This window comes from Scyliorhinus canicula, chromosome 1 (assembly GCF_902713615.1).
Source record: "Scyliorhinus canicula chromosome 1, sScyCan1.1, whole genome shotgun sequence".
In the NCBI taxonomy this organism is placed as follows: Eukaryota; Metazoa; Chordata; class Chondrichthyes; order Carcharhiniformes; family Scyliorhinidae; genus Scyliorhinus; species Scyliorhinus canicula.
In genome coordinates this window covers 259,533,134-259,553,758 of record NC_052146.1, presented here as the reverse complement: position 1 = coordinate 259,553,758, position 20,625 = coordinate 259,533,134, and the positions used below count along the sequence as shown (strand labels likewise).

Genomic DNA, 20,625 nt, shown 5'->3' with positions numbered 1-20,625 from the left:
CAAGCCAGCTACATTTTCCTCCAAACCATTTATATAAATTACTGGGCAGCACTGCTGCCCCATGGCGCTGAGGACCCGGGTTCGATCCCGGCCCTGGGTCACTGTCCGTGTGGCGTTGGCACATTCTCCCCTTGTCTGCATAGGATTCGCCCCCACAACCCAAAGATGTGCAGGCTAGGTGGATTGACCACATTACAACCCCTTAGTTGTAAAAAATAATAACTGGGTACTACAGTATTAAAAAAATGTTTTAAATTATGTATATTACAAACAGCAAGGATCCCAGCACTGATCCCTGAGGAACGCCACTAGTCACAGCCCTCGATTCAGAAACGCACCCTTCCACTGCCACCCTGTCTTCTATGACCGATGCAACCCATCCTTCTTGTGCAGGTCCCACCTGCCCCAGAAGAGATCCCAATGGTCCAGATATCTCAAACCCTCCCTCCTACACCAACTGTTTAGCCACGTGTTTAGCTGCTCTATCTTCCTATTTCTAGCCTTACTGGCACGTGGCACAGGGAGTAATCCTGAGATTACAACCCTAGAGGTCCTGCTTTTTGACTTTCTACCTAACTCCCTAAGCTGCTGCTGCAGGACCTTGTCACCCTTCCTACCTATGTCATCAGTAGCAATATGTACCACGACCTCTGGCTGTTCACCCTCTCCCTTCAGAAAGGAACCAAAACTGCACACAATGTTCCAGGTGTTGTCTCACTATGGTCCTGTATAATTGCAACAAGACATCTATGCTCCTGCATTCGAATCCTTTTGCTAAGATGGCCAACATACCATTTGCCTTATTAACCACCTGCTGCACCTGCATACTTATCTTCGGCGACTGGTTTACACGGACACCCAGGCCACGTTGCACATTCTTCTATCTCAATTTATAGCCATTCAGATAATAATCTGCCTTCCTGTTTTGGCTATTAAAGTGGATACCCTCATATTTAGCCACAGTATACTGCATCTGCCATGCAATTGTCCACTCACTCAGCTTGTCCAAATCACACTGAAGCATCTCTGCATCATTCTCACAGCTCACCCTCTCACCCAGCTTTGTGCCATCTGCAAATTTGTGGATATTACATTTGGTTCCCTCACCTAAATCATTAACATACAATATATAAAGACCCATTTATTCCTACTCTTTGTTTCCTGTCTGCCAACCTGTTTTCTATCCATCTCAATACATTACCCTCAATTCCATATACTTTAATTTCACACATTAATCTCTTATGTGGCATTTTGTCAAAAGCCTTCTGAAAGTCCAAATAAACCACATCCACAGGCTGCCCCTCATAAAAACCCTAATTTCCAGTAGATTTATCAAGCAAGATTTCCCTTTCGTAAATCCATGCTAACTCTGTAGGTTCCTGTCACTATTTTCCAACTGCTCTGCTTTTCTAATAGATTCCAGCATTTTCCCCACTACTGACATCAGGTTGCCTGGTCTATATTTCTCCATTTTCTCTCTTCCTCCCTTTTTAAATATGGGGGGGGGGGGGGGGGGGGGGGGGGGGGGGGGGGGATCACAGGGCCAGGGTCTCTAGGTATTGGAAGATGACCACCAATGCAGCCACTATTTCTAGGGCCCCTCCTCAAGTACTCTGGGATGTAGATAATCAGGCCCTCGATATTTATCGGTCGTCAATCCTGTCAATTTTCCAAACACCATTTCCCTACTAATACGGATTTTCTTCAGTTCTGCCCTCTCATTAAATCAGGCGTTCCCCAACATTTCTGGAACATTATTTGTGTCCCCCTTTGCGAAGACAGAACCAAAGTTGGTATTTAGTTGGTCAGTCATTTCTTTGATTCTCATTATAAATTCCCCTGTAGGGCAGCACGGTGGCCTAGTGGTTAGCACAACCGCCTCACGGCGCTGAGGTCCCAGGTTCGATCCCGGCTCTGGGTCACTGTCCGTGTGGAGTTTGCACATTCTCCCCGTGTTTGCGTGGGTTTCGCCCCCACAACCCAAAGATGTGCAGAGTAGGTGGATTGGCCACGCTAAATTGCCCCTTAATTGGAAAAAATAATTGGCTAATCTAAATTTTTAAAAAATAAATAAATAAATTCCCCTGTTTCTGACATTTGTCTTCACCAATTTTTTTCTCTTCACATATCTATAGAAGCTTTTACAGTCAGTTTTTATGTTCCCCGCAAACTCATTCTTGTACTCCACTTACCCCCTATTTTTTAATAAACATTTTATTGAGGTATTTGGGTTTTTGTAACAATAACAGAAGAAACAGTGTATATACAAATATGAACATAGTGCAAAGGTCGTCTTCCTCCCTCACAGGTCCCACCTTTCATACACACTAATCTAAAACTAACGCCTCTCTGTTGATGGTTAATTTTCTCTAAAGAAGTCAGCGAACAGGGCTGCCACCTCTGGACGAACCCTGACATTGACCCTCTTAGGGCGAACTTGATTTTCTCAAGACAAAGAAAGCTAGCCATGTCAGTGAGCCAGGTCTCTGACTTTGGGGGCTTTGAGTCCTCCACCTCCAGGCTACCAGGGAGGCAAAGGCCAGAACGTCTGCCTCTTTCTCCTCCTGGACTTCCGGATCCTCTGACACTCCGAAAATCGGCACCTCTGGACTCAGTGCCACTGTTGTATTTAACATCTTTGACATGACATCTGTAAACCGCTGCCAGAATCCCCTGAGCTTTGGGCATGCCCAGAACATATGAACATGGTTTGCTGGTCCTCCTGCATACCTTGCATACCTATCTTCTATCCCGAAGGACCTGCTCATCCGGGCCACTGTCATGTGCGCCCGGTGAACGACCTTGAATTGTATCAGGCTGAGCGTGGCACATGATGTGGACGCGTTGCTCTACTCAACGCATCCGCTCAGAGACCATCCTCTATCTCTCTTCCTAACTCCACTTCCCATTTGTGTTTCAGCTCCTCGGTCTGCGTTTCCTCTGATCCCATGAGTTCTTTCTGGATGTCCGAAACCCTCCCCTCTCCCACCCATACTCTGGAAACTACCCTGTCCTGTATCCCCCTTGGTGGTAGGAGCGGGAAGGTTGAGACCTGCCTGCGTAGGAAGTCCCATGCCTGAAGGTACCTAAACTCATTCCCTCCCGTCAATTCAAATTTCTCCTCCAACTCCCTCAGGCTGGGAAAGCTCCCCTTGATGAACAGATCTCCCACCCTCTCGATCCCTGCTCTTTGCCACCTCCAAAACCCTCCATCCAGCCTCCCCGGGGCAAACCGATGATTATTGCAGATTGGAGATCAAACCGATGCTCCCTCTGCTCCTACATGTTTCCTCCATTGCCCCAAGACTCTCAGGGCCGCCACCACCACGGGGCAGGTGGAGTACCGCGCCGGCAGGAACGGCAGAGGCGCCTTTACCAAACCAATGCCCCCAAACTTGTGCCCTTACATGATGCCGCCTCTACTCGCTCCCACACCAAACCCCCAAACCCCCCCCCACCCACTTCCTAATCATGGCTATATTTGCCGCCCAATAGTAATTGCTAAATTTCGGCAGCGTCAACCCCCCCCCCCCCCCCCCCCCCCCCCCCCTAGGCTGCAGCATCCCCTTTCTTACTCTCTTCCTAACTCCACTTCCCATTTGCCTGCCCATACAAAAGCCAGAGATCACCTTGTTTACCCATTTAAAAAAGGCCCATGGACACTTTCCCCTTCTTAATCAATTTCTTAGTCCATCTTTGCTGAATTCTAAACTTCTCCCAATCCTCAGGTCTGTTGTTCTTCTTGGCCAATTTGCATGCCTTATCTCGAAATTCCCTTGTAAGCCTTGGTTTGGCCACCTTTCCTGTTTTACTTTTACAGACAGGAATAAACAATTGTTGCAGCTCCCCACTGTGCTCTTTGAGCAGTTGCCATTGCCTATCTACCATCATCCCTCTAAGAAACGTTTCGCAATCCATCATAGCCAACTCATGCCATGTACCATCATCGTTTCCTTTAATAAGAGTCAGGACCCTAGTTTCAGAATCAACGACGTCACTCTCCAACTTGATGAGGAATTCCATCATATTATGATCGCTCATCCCAAAGGGGCCTCGCACAACTAGATTGACAATTATTCCTTTCTCATTACACAATACCCAGTTGTAGGATGGCCTGTTCTCTTGTTGGTTCCTCAATGTATTGGTCTAGGAAACCATCCCGTATACACACCAGGAATTCCTCCTCCAAGGTATATTACTGATTTGATTTGCCCAATCTATACGCAGATTAAAGATGTTCCTTTATTGCATACATCTCTAATTTCCTGCTTAATGTCATTCCCAACATCACCACTACAGTCTGAGGGTCTGCTGCAGTCAGCTCTATCCATACAGATTCCACATTGTCGGAGCTAATATCTTTCCTCACAATTGCGTTAATTTCCTCCTTAACCAGTCCACCTCCACTGCCTTTTCTTTTTTGTCTTTCCTTCCTAAAAGCTGAATACCCCTGGATGTTCAATTCCCATCCAATTGGTCACCCTGCAGCCAAGTCTCTGTAATCCCAACTATATCATACCCATTTACATCTATCTTCGGGATGAATTTATCCACATTATTGCAAATGCTCCACATATTAAGGCACAAAGCATTAACACTCGTCTTTTTAACATTACTTGTCCATTCCCACTATTTTTTACTGTAACCCTGTTTGATTCTGATCCTGGTCCTTCATTTCTCTGCTCATCACTTTTCTTATTCCCCTTACTGTATTTTGTTCTTGTCCTTGATTCCCCCTCCTCGGACTCCTTGCATAGGTTCCCATCCCCACCGCCTCAAACACTCTAGCAAATACTCCCCCAGGACATCCAATATATCCTGCTATTTCTACTGACTAGCACATGGAATTGGTAGCAATCCTGAGATCACTACCTTTGAAGTCCTACTTTACAACTTACTTTCTAAGTCTCTACATTCCTTTATTAGATGCCACTGCCAGGATGCCCAGATGGCATCAGGAGTGCCACGGTACCACCTTGCCCGAAGCCTAACCACCCAAGGGCCTCCAATTGTTCCAAGTGCCGTTACGCCTGGTCCACTTTTGTGGAAACCACTGCTAAACGGTGGCATGGCGGGGTCTCCGTGGCGAGGCCGTACGATCCCGCGCCTTGGGTAACTCCAGCATAGACATATTCAAGTGAGACTAACTCATTGAGGGCGAGATCCAGATTGCAATGTCTCACGAGATCTTGCGAGGAGTAAGGGGCATCTCGCCAGAGGCCTCTCGTGAGGTTTCACGGCCTTGTCACCTCACTGGGTTGGATGCGACAAGGCCGGTAGATTGCATTCAATGACCATACTAAAAATGGAACCTCGGTAAACTTGATGCTCTGTAATTATACCCTCCCACCAATGCTGGTAGCACTTCAAGTTTTGCCTCCACCAGTTCCTCATCCTGTAGAGACTATACTACAGAGAGACTGCCAAGCTCCAACCAACTGCAGTTAACTACTTCTAAATTATCACAAGGATGTTGTTTAACTATAGCTGTTAAATCAAATTATATAAAAATCACAGAATGTATGATTTCTTATGGGGACCAAATTACATCCAAGTGTCCAATCTAATTTAACCCCCGCTTTATCCCCTATTCAATTCAGATTAAGTGCCATCGCAAATAAATCCTCATGTGCAATGCTATGAGACAGTCAAGTATAAGTTAAGAAAAACACCACATAAAATACCCAAGTGGAATTTATTATCTTGCTTTTCTTCAAATTATTCTGAAAAACTTAACAAAATTTGCTGGAAGCCAAGGAAAAATATTGTAGCAGTTCCACTAACTGAACAATACTGATGCCATCTGGGCAATTAGGAACACTGTCTAAGCCCAGACTGCACAATTTACTTTCCAGTAACATATAGTTCTGCGTATTGTTGTTCCACATAATAAAAGCAGACTGTACAAAATTAACACAGCAAATTTATGTCCACTATTTTGAGCACGTGATAAATTATACTTTACTGCTGCACCCCTGGTCCGGAGCAACTGTTTCAATCAAGTCTATGCAAGTTTAATTTGGGCCATGTTACTTTACAGCTTTAGCGTGGCACTCCCAGTGCAAAGGTATTTTGCAAAGTAGACAAGCGCTAATTAAGAAGCATTCTGGTAGTAACATAAAAACGGACTCAAAATTATTTTAGTTTCATTATTCCTCATTACCCAAGTCTTGTTTTGGAATGAAATTATTAATACTGTGGTTAATCGAAAATAAGTAAATGAACTTTTTTTTGGCATTAATTCCTATCATTACAATGAAACTTAATGTAACCATTGTCTCAGCAGTGGATAAACAATATTTTGCCATTAAAATATATTTTTTTTAATTTAAATTACTCAATTTCTTTTCCCAATTAAGGGGCAATGGAGCATGGCCAGTTCACCTATCCTGCACATCTTTGGTTTGTGGGGGTGAGACCCACGCAGACACGGGGAGAATAAGAAAACTCCACACGGACAGTGGCCCGGGGCCAGGATCAAACCTGGGACCTCAGCACCGTAGGCAACAGTGCTAACCACTGTGCCATCATGCCGCCCTTTGCCATTTAAATATGACCCAATAAAAAACTGAAAATCGTAGGACAATTTTGAAATTAAAACTACCTTTAGGATCACTGATACATGACACATATGCACACCGAACTATTTGCTGGAACCACTCTATGTGCACAAAAAGGTAGAGTTAGAGATCAGTTTAGGAGGAGGGATATTTTAAAATGTACTTGATTAAAGGCAGCAAAGCTTGGATGGAATCACAAGGAACATTATTCATTCCTGTAACGTTATAAGTAGGGAATCCATGAACTTGCATGCTGGTTTTATCTAACATTTAACAATAAGAAAAAAATCCGAAGCAAGTGCCCAAGCTCAGGCCTCTCTTCAGCAAGGTTAAGATTTTCAGAAGAGAAAAAAACAGATTCAATACTGTCACGGCAACCTGGGCTAGTGAGTGGCTATTTCCTGCCCCTCTTGATCCGGAGTCGCAACACAGGTGAAAGTAGATTTTATTTAAAATACCTGAGCTCAATAAACTACACTCACCAGGTTAGTAACTTTAAAATACAAGGATCCTTTTACTATGTACAGTATTATAATTAAACAGACAGAAAATGTAACTGACTATCTACTAACCCTTTCCCAACACCCTTCCCTAACTCACAGAAAGTCACAGAAAAATACAGTGCAGAAAAGGCCCTTCAGTCCATCAAGTCTGCACCGCCGCATGAAAGGCACCTGATCTGCCAATCCCAATCCCATTTGCCAGCACTTGGCCCATAGCCTCGAATGTTAAGACATGTCAAGTGCTAATCCAAGTATGTTTTAAAGGATGTGAGGCAACCCACCTCTACTACCCTCCCCGGCAGTGAATTCCAGACCATCACCACCCTCTGGGTAAAAAAGCTTTTGCTCAAATCCCCCCGAACCTCCCACCTCTCATCTTGAACTTGTGTCCCTTCGTAACCGACCCTTCAACTCAGGGGAACAGCTGTTCCCTATCTGCCCTGTCCATGCCCCTCATAATCTTTTACTCCTCGATCAGGTCGCCCCTCAGTCTTCTCTCCTCGCGAAAACAACCCAGGCCGATCCAACCTCTCTTTATAACTTAAATATTCCATCCCATGCAACATCCTGGTAAAATGCCTCTGCACCCACTCAAGTGCAATCACATCCTTCCTATAATGTGGCGACCAGGACTGCACACATTTCTGCAGCTGTGGCCTCACCAATGTTCTATATAACTCCAACATGACTTCCTTGCTTTTGTAATCTATGCCACAATTGATAAGGCAAGTGTCCCATCTGCCTTTTTCATCACACGATTGACCTGCCCTTCTGCCTTCAGAGATCTATTTACAAACATACCACGGTCTCTTTGTTCCTCAGGACTTCCCAGCTAGTCTTGAATATTTCCTTGTCAAATTGCTCCTTCGAAAGTGTAACACCTCACACTTTTCAGGATTAAATTCCATCTGCCACTTTTCTGCCCATTTGACCATCCCGTCTATATCTTCCTGTAATCCAAGACGCTCAGTCTCACGGTTAACCACCTGGCCTATTTTTGTATCATCCGCAACTTGCTGATCATAGCCCCCCACATAGTCATCTAAGTCATTTATATAAATGACGAATAATATTGGACCCAGCACAGGTGCCTGCGGTACGCCACTGGACACTGGCTTCCAGTCACTAAAGCAGCCATCTATCATCAGCTCTGTTTCCTACAGCTCAGCCAGCTTTCAATCCACCTCATCATGGTCCCCTGAATCCTATGTGCATTTGTCTTCTTTATAAGTCTCCCATGAGGGACCTTGTCAAATGCTTTGCTGAAATCCATGTAAACTGCATCAACTGCACTACCCTCATCTATACACTTAGTCATGTGCTCAAAAAATCAATCAAATTTGTTAGGCATGACCTCCCTCTGAAAAAGCCATGCTGAGTATTACCAATCAAACTCACCCCACTCTCCCTCTCACACACAGAACACACACAGCACAGAGTGATGGAAAGAGAAAGAAAATATAAATAAAAATAAAAGGATAAGGATCACTGATGCGCTGGGATGACTTCCAATCAATGTCTTTTTGAAGTTCAGGCTTTTGTTTTGATACTTCTTTCTTCTAGGCATGAGATGGTTTTCTGCGGTAAGGTTGTCTACATTCTCTGCAGACGCAGTATCATTTCAGACTCACAGCAAAGGCACTCACTGCTTTCATAATAATAGAGCAGTTCTTTCACTTCAGCAAGCAAGAGAAAGAGAGGAAGCCTCCTTCAATTCTCTCAGAAAACATCACGCAGGGACCAATCACTGACCGCTGTCAGACAGAACACTGTCCCTGGTCAGCCCACCAGTTGCCTTTTAACCAATCAAATCAAGTTTCTCCAAAGCTGGTTCCTAAGATCCACTCGGTACTGAGGAGTCTGGTTCCTCCTCTCCTAAATACAAAACCTGAGAATAGTGTCCTGGAAAGAAGGTGCTTCAATTTTGATTCTTCTGTTTAAAGGCACATCCAACTTATGGGTCCAAGGACTAAAATAATAACAATGCAATAAAATAAATGGGAACAAAGGGAATACAAAGGAAGGACACTTACAATACTATACAGCAACTAAAATGGCTTAAGAATGTTATTTATTATCCACCAGCATGAAGGCATTCTGCTTGAGGTAGGATATAGTGCGAGTTGGATGGACTAGGAAGTGAGTTGATGGATACATTTGGAGAGCATTAAGGGGGGCAGGGCTGGTACAAAAAAATGTGGGATCTAAAGCATGGGTGGCAGTGGGGAGAGCAGAGATTTGCTTGGCCAGCCAGGGGAAGCAGCTGAACAGTTCACCTCTATCTTGGTGACAAATAAATCTATGCGGATTCCTTGTACTTTCTGTTAAAAGGAGGGAAACTTATGGAGACTTCTGACATTCGAGTAAATAAGCTGTAGGTTATCTTTACTCTGTAGTCGATGGTTTTGGCAGAGACTGAAGCCCAGTAATCCTGTTGTCCAGCCAGTTTTGGCATTGGTGGCCATTCCAGTTGAATGCTAGATATGTTCCAAGTTTGCACCTCTTGAAGTCAGTGGGACTGTGCCAGGGGAATGGTTAAGATGGGAAGTAGCAACGGTCTTGATGGAGACAAGGACATCAAAAATGAATGTAAAGGAATAGTCAAGCACACGAACAGCTGTAGAGTTATAATAAATGGTAGGGCAATTTCTAGGAAGTATTGAGTTTTGAAAGTGCAGACATAAGTGAGCTGAGTTAAACAACAAGCATTTTTCCAAAAAGAATGGAAAAGGCAAAACTAAGTGGTCAGATATGGTCATCTCAATAACATCCAAATCATCCTTGATGACATACCACAAGTTTCAACACGGAATTATGTAAACCACTTATAACAGTGTCATCCTTTTAACATAGGGGAAGAAAAGGATGTGCAGAAAGTCTGATTATTGAAATTGTCAAATGCTTAAAGTAAGAAGTGCCGAGATTTAGGGATGTATTTCGAGAGAGGACGCCTGACGGTTCCATCACCAATAGTGTGGGAGGGATGTACTAACAAGGACACGGTCTGTCTGGTAAGGAGGGTATTTGGGAAATCAAGTCGAGAAGAGGATAAAAGGAATAAAGAGTTTCAGCATCTTGATGGAATGAAGTTGTAAGAGATCTGAACCAAGCAATCAGGTGATTATGCACTATAGTAGATCCTGTCAGATACCAGGGAAAGATCGGGGAGGAATGGTGATCTTTATGAGCCTTAAGAACATGAGCCAAAGAAGACGTATACAAATTGATCAGTAAAAACAGCAGGTCTGAGGATTGGGAACAGTTTAGAATTCAACAAACGAGGACAAACGGATTGATTTAGAAGTGGGAAATAAGAGTACAAGAATAAGCTTGTGGAAGCATAAAAACTGACTGTAAAAACTACTATAGGTACATGTGAAGAGAAAAAGATTGGTGAAGATAAATGTAGATCCCTTATAGCCAGAAACAGGATAATTTATAATGGGGAACAAAAAAATGGCTGACCAACTAAATACATACTTTGGTTCTGTCTTCATAAAGGAGGACACAAATAACATATCAGAAATGTTGGGGAAGAGGAAGGAACTAAAGAAAATCATTATTAGTAGGAAAATTGATGGGATTGAATTCCTGGGGCCTGATAATCTACATCCCAGAGTACTTAAGGAATTGGTCCTGGAAATAATGAATGCATTGGGTGGTCATCTTCAAGGATTCTATAGGCTCTGGAACAGTTCCTGCAGATTGGAGGGTAGCTAATGTAACCCCACTATTTAAAAAGTCAGCCTGATGTCAGTAGTGGGGAAAATGCTGTTATAAAAGATTAAATAGCAGAGGACTTGGAAAATAGTGACAAGATCGGACAGAGTCAGCACGGATTTACAAAAGGGAAATTTTGCTTGATAACTCTACTCGATTTCTTTGAGGATGTAACTATTAGAGTTGATGAGAGATAGCCAGTGGATGTGGTTTATTTGAACTTTCAGCAGATTTTCAACAAAGTCCCATAAAAGAGATTAGTGTGTAAAATTAAAAGTGTGTGGGATTCAGGGTAGTGTATGGAGGTGGATAGAAAACTGATTGGCAGACAAGAAACAAAGAGTAGGAATAAATGAGTCTTTTTCCAAGTGGCAGTCAGTAGCTAGTGGGATACCGCAGGGATAAGTGCGAGGATACCAGCTATTTACAATGTATATTAATGATTTAGACGCGGGAACTAAATGTAATATCTCTAATTTTGCAGTTGACATAAAGCTGGGTGGGAGGATGGGCTGTGAGGAGGTAAAGAGATGATTCAGTGTGATTTGGACAAGTTGAGTGAGTGGGCCAATGAATAGCAGATGTAGTATACTCTGCATTAATGTGAGATTATTCACTTTAGTTGTAAAAACAAGGCAGCAGATTATTATATGAATGGCTATGGACTGAGAGAGGAAAACGTGCAATGAGACCTGGGTGTCCTTGTACACCAGTCGCTAAACATTAGCATTCAGGCACAGCAAGCGGTGAAGAAAGAAAATGGTTGTGCTGGCCTTCATTGCGAGAGAATTCAAGTACAGGAGCAGAGATGTCTTGTTGCAGTTATACAGGGCTTTTGAGAGACCACAGCTGGAATATTTTGTGCAGTTGTGGTCTCCTTATCTGAGGAAGGATGTTCTTGCTATGGAGGGAGTGCAGCGAAGGTTTACTAGACTAATCCAGGGTAGCAGGACTGATGTATGAGGGGCGATTGAGTCGGTTATGGTTGAATATTCGCTCGAGTTTAGAAGAATGGGGTGGGGGTAAAATTCTGATAGGACTAGACAGGATAGATGCAGGAAGGATGTTGGGGTCACAGTCTGAGGATATGAAACCATTTAGGACTGAGATGGGAAGACATTTCTTCACCCAGAAAGTGTGAGCCTATGGAATTCTCTATTCTTTATGACAGAAAACAATTGAGGCCAAAACATTGTATGTTTTCAAGGGTAGATAGCTATTGGAGCGGGGGTGGCACAGTGGTTAGCACTGCTGCCTAAGTCGCTGAGGACCCAGGTTCGACCCTGGCCTCGAGTCACGGTCTGTGTGGAGTTTGCACATTCTCCCCATGTCTGCGTGAGTTTCACCCCCACAACTCAAAAGATGTGCTTGTTAGATGGATTGACCAGTTTAATTTGTCCCTTAATTGGAAAAAAAATTATTGGGTACTCTAAATTTATTTTTTAAAAGATAGCTCTTGGGGCTAAAGGAGCTCTTGGGGCATTACAGCGGCTAGCACTGCTGCCTCACTGTCTGTGTGCATTTTCACATTCTCCCATGTCTATGTGGGTTTGCTCTGGATGCTCCAGTTTCGTTCCACAGTTCAAAGATGTGCACGTTAGGTGAATTGGCCTTACTAACTTTTCCTTTAAGTATCCAGAGATGTGTAGGTTACGTTAAGGGGCTATTGGGATAGGGTGGGGAAGTAGGCTTGGGTGGAGTGCTCTTTCGGAGGGTCAGTGCAGATTTGATGGGCCAAATTGCCTCCTTGTATACTGGAAGGCTTCTATGATATGGGGGGAAAGCAGGAACAGGTTACTGAGTTGGATGATTAGCCATGATCATAGTGAATAGCGGAGCAGGCTTGAAGGGCCACATGGCCTATTCCTGCTCCTATTTTCTACCTTTCTATGTTAAGTGTTAGGATACTGGGTAAGAAACCCCAAAGAATTTGCAATTTGTAATACTGTAAGGAAAATATACTTCTCCCCTGATGGCTCTGACCAATGGGTATCTTCTATGTTAAAACAAACTTTAATTTAAACACAGAATTAACCACATTTAACATCAAAGAAATAACTTTACATTAACAGTTAAACAGTTCTTCAATAAAAGGAAAAACTTTAGCTTACTATCTACACAAGCCACCAAATAATTTCCAACTGAGCAACCCAATACAGTTCAAAATTCACTCATAAATAAAGTTAGCAGATCAAGGTTACTTGCTGTTCTCTGTGCAAACCTTTGGAGCGACCCTTTCAGAAACAACCTAAAAACCCTTCTGTCCTGCCATCGGCTCAAATCCTGTGGTAAACTGCCAACAATTACAGACAGACCTGAATCCTCCCATTAATTACATAATCTGCATCCCAATAAAATGTCCCACGACCTGTTTAGCTAGAACTAAACACAATCCTTCAAATTATCTGCACGCCACGGAATCTCTTCTTTATAAACAATATTCCATTAGCCATACATATGTAAACAAGTAAATGGTTAGAATCAATGATTATCCCACTTTTACGACATCTTAATTACAGGTTTAGTAGACATGCTGCCTGTATGTATTTTAAACCGGTGTTTTTATATTTGTGGCAGTAAAGTTATTAAAATAAAATATATAACAATTTCTTATATTAATCACATTCAGGATTTAAACAGGATATCTGTAAGTATTGAGCACAGAGCTGTCATGTGACAATATGTTCAAAGACCTGAGAGGAAAGGAAGGCTAAAGATGATACTTGGAGAATTCAGGCATATCAACGGTGCATTTTTAAAGTTGGATATACAAAGGGGTGGGAGGACTGGTAGGTTGAGGAACAGTGCCAAAGCAAAGTGAGTCATTAACAAAGTCAGCAAATATTCCAATAAAACAATAATTGTATGGCTAAGATATAGATCTCATTGAAAAGATTAACTTGGAGATGGAAGACTGGCAAAAATAGGAGACTGACAGCAGTCAACTGAGAGATTAATGGGGGCGGGGGGGGGGGGGGGGGTGGAAGCAGCATTTGAGAAGGGTAGCTAACAACTAAGGGTAACTAGGCAGATGGTCTGAAATGAGAAAGGCCACTGACTCCTTGGTCTCAAAGTGGCGCAGAGGGAGAAGCTTATTGCAAAATCTTTATCCCGGAAAAGGATAGAAAGAGGATATGGCCCTCGAGAAGGAAGCGCAGAAATGCTCAACATGGTCACGGCTGAATTTATAGTGGAGGATAAGTAACACACTCTAATTTGTGGCTCCTGGATTATCAAATGTGGCGATGAGAATTATGAAGGAGATTGATTGCAGGGGACAGGGGTAAAATGAGAGATGGTGAATGACTTGGTAACGACACAAAGGCAGAACAGATGGAGCAGTTCAACAGATCGACAGTGATGGTAGTGTTGGGAAGAAAAGCTAAATCACTGAAGAAGCATCTGAGTCTCCTGCAAGAGTCCCCTCTTCCATGTTGACTCAACTGAATTCTGGATTCTAATATTTGTCCCTCCCAACTATTCCAGCCTTTCGGAAGGAACTCCTAGGGGGAGAATGTATGCCCTCTCTCTCTGTCTGTGGGAAACTCAATGAGGGCTCAAAATCCAGAGAGAATTGAAAAATATGATTCCTTCCACTATAATTGACTTTGGAATCTTATCCGTCTCCCCCTCTGGTAGAGTAGTGAGAGTCGCGCTGTGGGAGCCCAGGACCCTCATTTTAATACATTAGCATGAACCAGATCGAAGGGATGCCTCCTTATAGATTCAAGTTCAGAGTCAAATTTTTCATGGAGCCTCATCTCTTACTTCAGGAACAAATTAGGCACCAGTTTTCCCTGCATGTCCGCAATGGCCAGCTAGATGGGCACCCCGACCACGCTGCAGCCGACTGGCCCCTTGGCCACATCTCGGAGGTCTCGGGGAGAATCAGCCGGCAATCTTGGTCGGTGGCGGGCAATCACTGTCGGGGGAGTGGAGGGGAGAGAGAGCCTCAAGATCTGAGATGTGGCCTGGGGGCCAATCGGCTGTAGCGCTGGTCTTGACGCTCTCAAAAGAAAGTGTCCCGTCCTGTGTGGAGCAGGTTCCCGGCTGTAAATGTCCCAGCCTCGCCAGAGATATACAGCGTTAACCACACACAGTCTCTCCCCCCCCCCCCCCCCCCCAATCACACACACACACGCACATTTTCCTCGCCAGGCTGATACTGCCATATTTTGGTTCGATTCCGCCCTTATGTTTAGGTGCTTTTGACAAGAAATGCTTCATTGAATTTCTACTTTAACTGACCTATGAGCTCTTGTTAAAGTTCTAAAAATACATTGATGTGAAGACATTATAATACTATTGAACAATCTGTTCTTCTAAGATAATCTTCCAGTATTCCAGATACTTAATATGAACTCAACAGGTGATTTGCAGCAACCAGATTGGGTACCTATTGCCTGATGGAATCTAGGCAGAATAAGGCAGCTTAAAACTGGATACCGGCATTGATCATAGTTGATAATGAAACTAGATGCAAAATATATCTCCACGACCTTTGCAATCGGTTAAGCCACTGAAAGGGCAACATGGAGGTCTAACTTTCTCTAAGTTAGACATAAGTCATGCATGCCAGCAGCTGAAGTTGGATGAGGCTTCCAGAAAGTTCATTATCAACACACACGAGCGTCTGTACCATTATACCAGACTGCTATTTGGAGTATCATCGGCTTGTGCAATCTTCCAGCTCACGATGAGCCTCTTACAAGATTTACCTACAGTGGTTGTTCATTGGATGAGCTGCTAATCATGGCAGCTAATCACGGGAGCCACAGAAGAGGAATACCTAACCAACCTAGAGGAAGTTTTAAAAAGATTCCAGGAAGCTGGAGTAAGATAGAACATAGAACATAGAACAGTACAGCACAGAACAGGCCCTTCGGCCCTCAATGTTGTGCCGAGCCATGATCACCCTACTCAAACCCACGTATCCACCCTATACCCGTAACCCAACAACCCCCCCCCTTAACCTTACTTTTATTAGGACACTACGGGCAATTTAGCATGGCCAATCCACCTAACCCGCACATCTTTGGACTGTGGGAGGAAACCGGAGCACCCGGAGGAAACCCACGCACACAGGGGGAGGACGTGCAGACTCCACACAGACAGTGACCCAGCCGGGAATCGAACCTGGGACCCTGGAGCTGTGAAGCATTTATGCTAACCACCATGCTACCCTGCTGCCCCGCAAGATGAAAGAGAGAGAAATGCACCTTTAAGGCAAAATAAGTGGCATAATTCGGATTTAGAGTAGATGCACAAGCGTTGCGCCTGATGGAAGATAAAGTTATGGCCATTAAAGAAGCACCAGCCCCATAGAATATGTCATAGTTAAAATCTTTTCTCGGATGGTAAATTATTAGGTTTATTCCAAATTTGTCCACGATATTGGCACCTCGACATGCATTATTAAAAAAACCACCAGAGATGGTATTGGAAGACACAGCAAAATGAAGCCCTCAGACAAGTGAAGCAAGCCCTACCATCATCCTGCCTTTTAGTTCATTTGAACCCTTCCAAAGAAATTATTGTCACTTGTGATGCATCTCCTTATGAAATTGGAGCTGTCTTGACACGGAAAATGGAGGATGGGTTAGAAAGGCCCATCAGCTATGCTTCGAGGCCCCTAATTGATGCAGAAAAGTCATACTCACAGATCGAGAAAGAGGGGTTGGCCGTCATCTTTGGGATAAAGAAATTCCATCAATATGTCAGCACTGCTGCCTCAGTGCCAAGGACTGGGGCTCAATTCCGATCTTGGTGACTGTCAGTCTGACGTTTGCGTGTGTCTGCGTGGGTTTCCTCCCACAGTCCAAAGATGTGCAGGTTAGGTGGTTATGATCAATTGCCCCTTTGTGTCTAAAGGGTGGGTGGGGTTACGGGGTTAGGGCAGAGGAGTGGACCTAGGTGGGGTTCTCTTTCGGAAGGTCCATGCAGACCCGATGTGTTGAATGGACTCCTTCTGCACTTCTATGATTCTATATAGGTGGTTTCTCTCCTTTGAACATAAATTGTTTAAAAATGAAGGCTGAGTAAATAAACAAAATGGGTGAATCTGCTCTTATTGTTTTTGTTGCTGCATTATTCCCAATTAAAACTTTTTTGACCGGGACCCATTTTTGCAAGCTGGTCATCCTTCAGGACCCACGCCAGCTGACCTTTGCAAAATCTCCTGGTATAATTACCTGATTATTATTCTTACACCTCAGAAAAATTGTCTATATATCTGCTTCGCTATTTTCAACTTTGGGGACCTATAATATATTCCCAGTAATGTGGCTTCCCCCTTTGTATTCCTAGGTTCTACCCATAAAGTCTCATTTGAAGACCCTTCCAAGATATCATCTCTGCTCATTGCAAAAATATACCTTTGATAAATCAGATGATTTAGCTTAGGACTACTTCATGGCTGATGTAGGCTCAAAGAATCATAGAATTTACAGTGCAGAAGGAGACCCATTGAATCTGCAACGACCCTTGGAAAAAGCACCCTAGTTAAGCCCACACCTCCACCCTGTCCTCGTAACCCACAAACCTCACCTAATCTTTTAGACACTAAGGAGTAATTTACGATGAAAGGGAAAATGCTGGAAAATCTCAGCAAGTCTGGCAGCATCGGTAGGGAGAGAAAAGAGCTAACGTTTCGAGTCAGATGACTCTTTGTCAAAGCACCTTTTTTAAGGGGTAATTTATCATGGCTAATCTACCTAACCTGCACATCTTTGTAAGAAGTCTTACAACACCAGGTTAAAGTCCAACAGGTTTGATTCAAACACGAGCTTTCGGAGCACAGCTCCTTCCTCAGGTGACAAAGGAGCTGCGCTCCGAAAGCTCGTGTTTGAATCAAACCTGTTGGACTTTAACCTGGTGTTGTAAGACTTCTTTTTAACCTGGTGTTGTAAGACTTCTTACTGTGCTCACCCCAGTCCAACGCCGGCATCTCCACATCATGCACATCTTTGGACTGTGGGAGGAAACCGGAGCATCTGGAGGAAACCGGAGCATCTGGAGGAAACTCACGCTGACAGAGGGAGAAAGTGCAAACTCCACAAAGACAGTCACCCAAGGCCGGAATTGAACCTGGGTTCCTGGAGCTGTGAGGCAGCAGTGCTAACCACTGTGCCATCATGCTGCCCATGTATAGATGTATAGCTATGAAATATGATTGGTACTGGCAAGGGGAAAAGAGAACTAAAATTCAACTCTATACTCCCAAACTAAAACCCAAATGTACTCTGAGCTATATTGTCAGCTTAGAATATGAAATAATTTATCTAGTAATTTAAATTAACTAAAATGACTAAAGAGAAAGTGGTTGTAATGGAACATTTTAGTGCTTTGCAACGGCTTTTATTTTTGCAGAAACGTTTTGGGGGTTTAGCTAGTTATTAATACTGTTCCCAACATTTACTTCTGGTCAATTTTAACAATATTTTAGACAAACTGAGCATAGTTTTAATTTTCTCATTTTTAGATGACTGAAAGATAATAATGCAAATGTACCATGTCTTATGCTTATTTCCTTTTATTTTCAAATAAGTTTCTTAATAAGTAACTTTTGTGTCATTTACATGCAAGATGCATGAGACTCCCATTCAATAATATGTACAGTAGTTTGAAGTTTTACAGTTCTTCTTGTAATGTGGATGAGACTATGACCTCTTCAGGGTGCACTAACCTTTTTTAAAATTTCCTTAGTCAGGAGTTGGTCCAAAGGTAGAGTCCACCAACAGTCACTACCATGTTCTTCCACCAGCTTGATAAGGTGCTCCTTTGTATATCTATGTGGGAAGAGGTACATCTGATTTGGCAATCATATTGACAAACAGCAGGTTTACTTGAATCCAGAAGAAAACTATGAATCAAATTCTTAAAAGAAGGATTTCTGTATTTAATTTGACTTTCAATACAAGTGCTTCTGCTTCCCTTTTTACGGACTCAGGAGTAATGGAAAATAAATTGAACAGGATGTAACTTAAGGCAATTGAACTGACCGCAATGCAATGCAATGAACATTTAATAAATTCTCTCATATTCTGGTACAAAAAGCAATATGTGTTTAAACTTTGGAGATTGAAGTCGTTGATTCTCAGTACAGGGGTACAACGTTGATAAATATCAACCTTATTTACAAAAGGCATGTAGTAACTCCTTGAGGCAACACCATGGGCGTGGATTTAGCTCACTCAAAATTCATTAACTAACAGAATTAAAATTGAGTCCTATATTTCAATCAATTCAACAATAATTTGTTAAATTTGATCAGTTTTCAATACTGTACATTAATAGAAATAATGGAATGAGAGAAAAGCAAATGTACCTCTTAGTTAATAGAATATATGCAGTATTAATTTGAATATTAAACACACTAAAAAGCAGAAACAATGAACAACAAATCAAAGGGAAAAGACCACTGCTGAGCTGATTGTGAAGGGTTCTCCCATTCTCTCCAAATTACTTTGCATTAAATGTCCTTTACCTTCCTCAATTTTAGGGCCACCCAATTGCACACAAGTGGTCTAACTTTGCATTGTGTCAGGGCATTGTGTCGTGCTGCCCTAAATTCTGCTGAATAGATTCAGTTTCTGTGACAGCCAAAAGTCAATCATTCCAAGCAAATAGTTTGTTTTGAAGAGCAACAGGGACCTCCACCCCATATCAAATAATTTGTTCTCCAAGCACAAATTAAGTGACACAACTTCACTGACATGGCCCAATAGATGTACTTTAGGCAGGTCTGACAGCATGTGTGAAGAGAAAAGGGAGTTAACGTTTCGAATCTGGGTGACTCTTCGTCAGAGCCATCCAGACTCGAAATGTCGGCCCCCTTCTGTCTCCACAGATGCTGTCAGACCTGCTAAGATTGTCCAGCATTTTCTGTTTTTGTTTCAGATTCCAGCATCCGCAGTAATCTGCTTTTATTTATATGTACTTTTGGAACAGCTGCCTTCATGTCACTCGCTGGCAGCCATCATGACTCCCCCCCTAATGGCTGCTCAATTTCTGATCAGGCCTTGCTCCCTTTCTCTCCCTTTATGCAGCTGGCTAAGTGACCACAAAATAAATTTCGTTTCGGTTTTTGTTGCAACCTTATTTGTTTTCAAATTTAGTAAATTAAAAGAAGAGACCCAGCTCCTTTCAATTTGAAAAACTTGCTTATTTTTCAGCTATGGTAATCGATAAACGAAATTACTGAAATGAAAATTCATTTCAAACATGTATTTCAAACAACTCCCTGCAAGATATTTGAATTCATGCCCGTTGCACTGGGTGTACAAAGTAAAGTTATTAAATATTTGCAGCATGGATAATCATTAACCCACATTTATTAACTTCCAGATCTGCCAAAGGTCCATAGTGCTTTTTTAAAGAGACACAAAAGTGAAATTTCTTTTTCATTGCTTTCCACTTGATGAAAAATCCTTGAACATTGCAACTGAAAAGACATACAGCTGAATTTTCTTTTATTCATTCTCAGGATATGGACATCGCTCTCAAGGCCGGCATTTGTTGTCGATCCCTAGCAGAGCTGAGCGAATTGGTACAATTTGCAACAACAGTTGAGACGACAGCTATGAGTCAACCACATTTTCAGGAGACTGCAGTCAAATACAGGCCGGGCCAGGTAAAAATACGTTTCATTCCCAAAAGGATGTTAATGAACTAACTGAGTTTTTGTGACAACCAACAGCTCCATGGTCACTTTTACTGATATTAGATTCTTTATCTTCTGATTTATTTATAAATTGGGTTCAAATTCTCAATCTATGATAGCATTTGAAGCCATGTGAAGCGTGCACAATAAGATTAGAAGTAAATTTCATTTTTATGCAAAA

At 42.8% G+C, this 20,625-nt stretch overlaps 1 protein-coding gene across 2 annotated transcripts in view; it reads right to left on the bottom strand.

Moving 5' to 3' along the window:
* Positions 1 to 20,625, bottom strand: part of iars2 (isoleucyl-tRNA synthetase 2, mitochondrial) — a 109,082-nt gene that overhangs the window by 44,649 nt on the left and 43,808 nt on the right. For both annotated transcript variants that reach the window (XR_005462359.1, XM_038811998.1), the window contains exon 13: positions 18,468 to 18,570. Coding sequence is in view for 1 of the 2 variants with exons in the window: in XM_038811998.1 (XP_038667926.1) it covers positions 18,468 to 18,570 (103 nt within the window). In the remaining variant the exon portion in view is untranslated. The remainder of the gene's footprint in view (positions 1 to 18,467; positions 18,571 to 20,625) is intronic.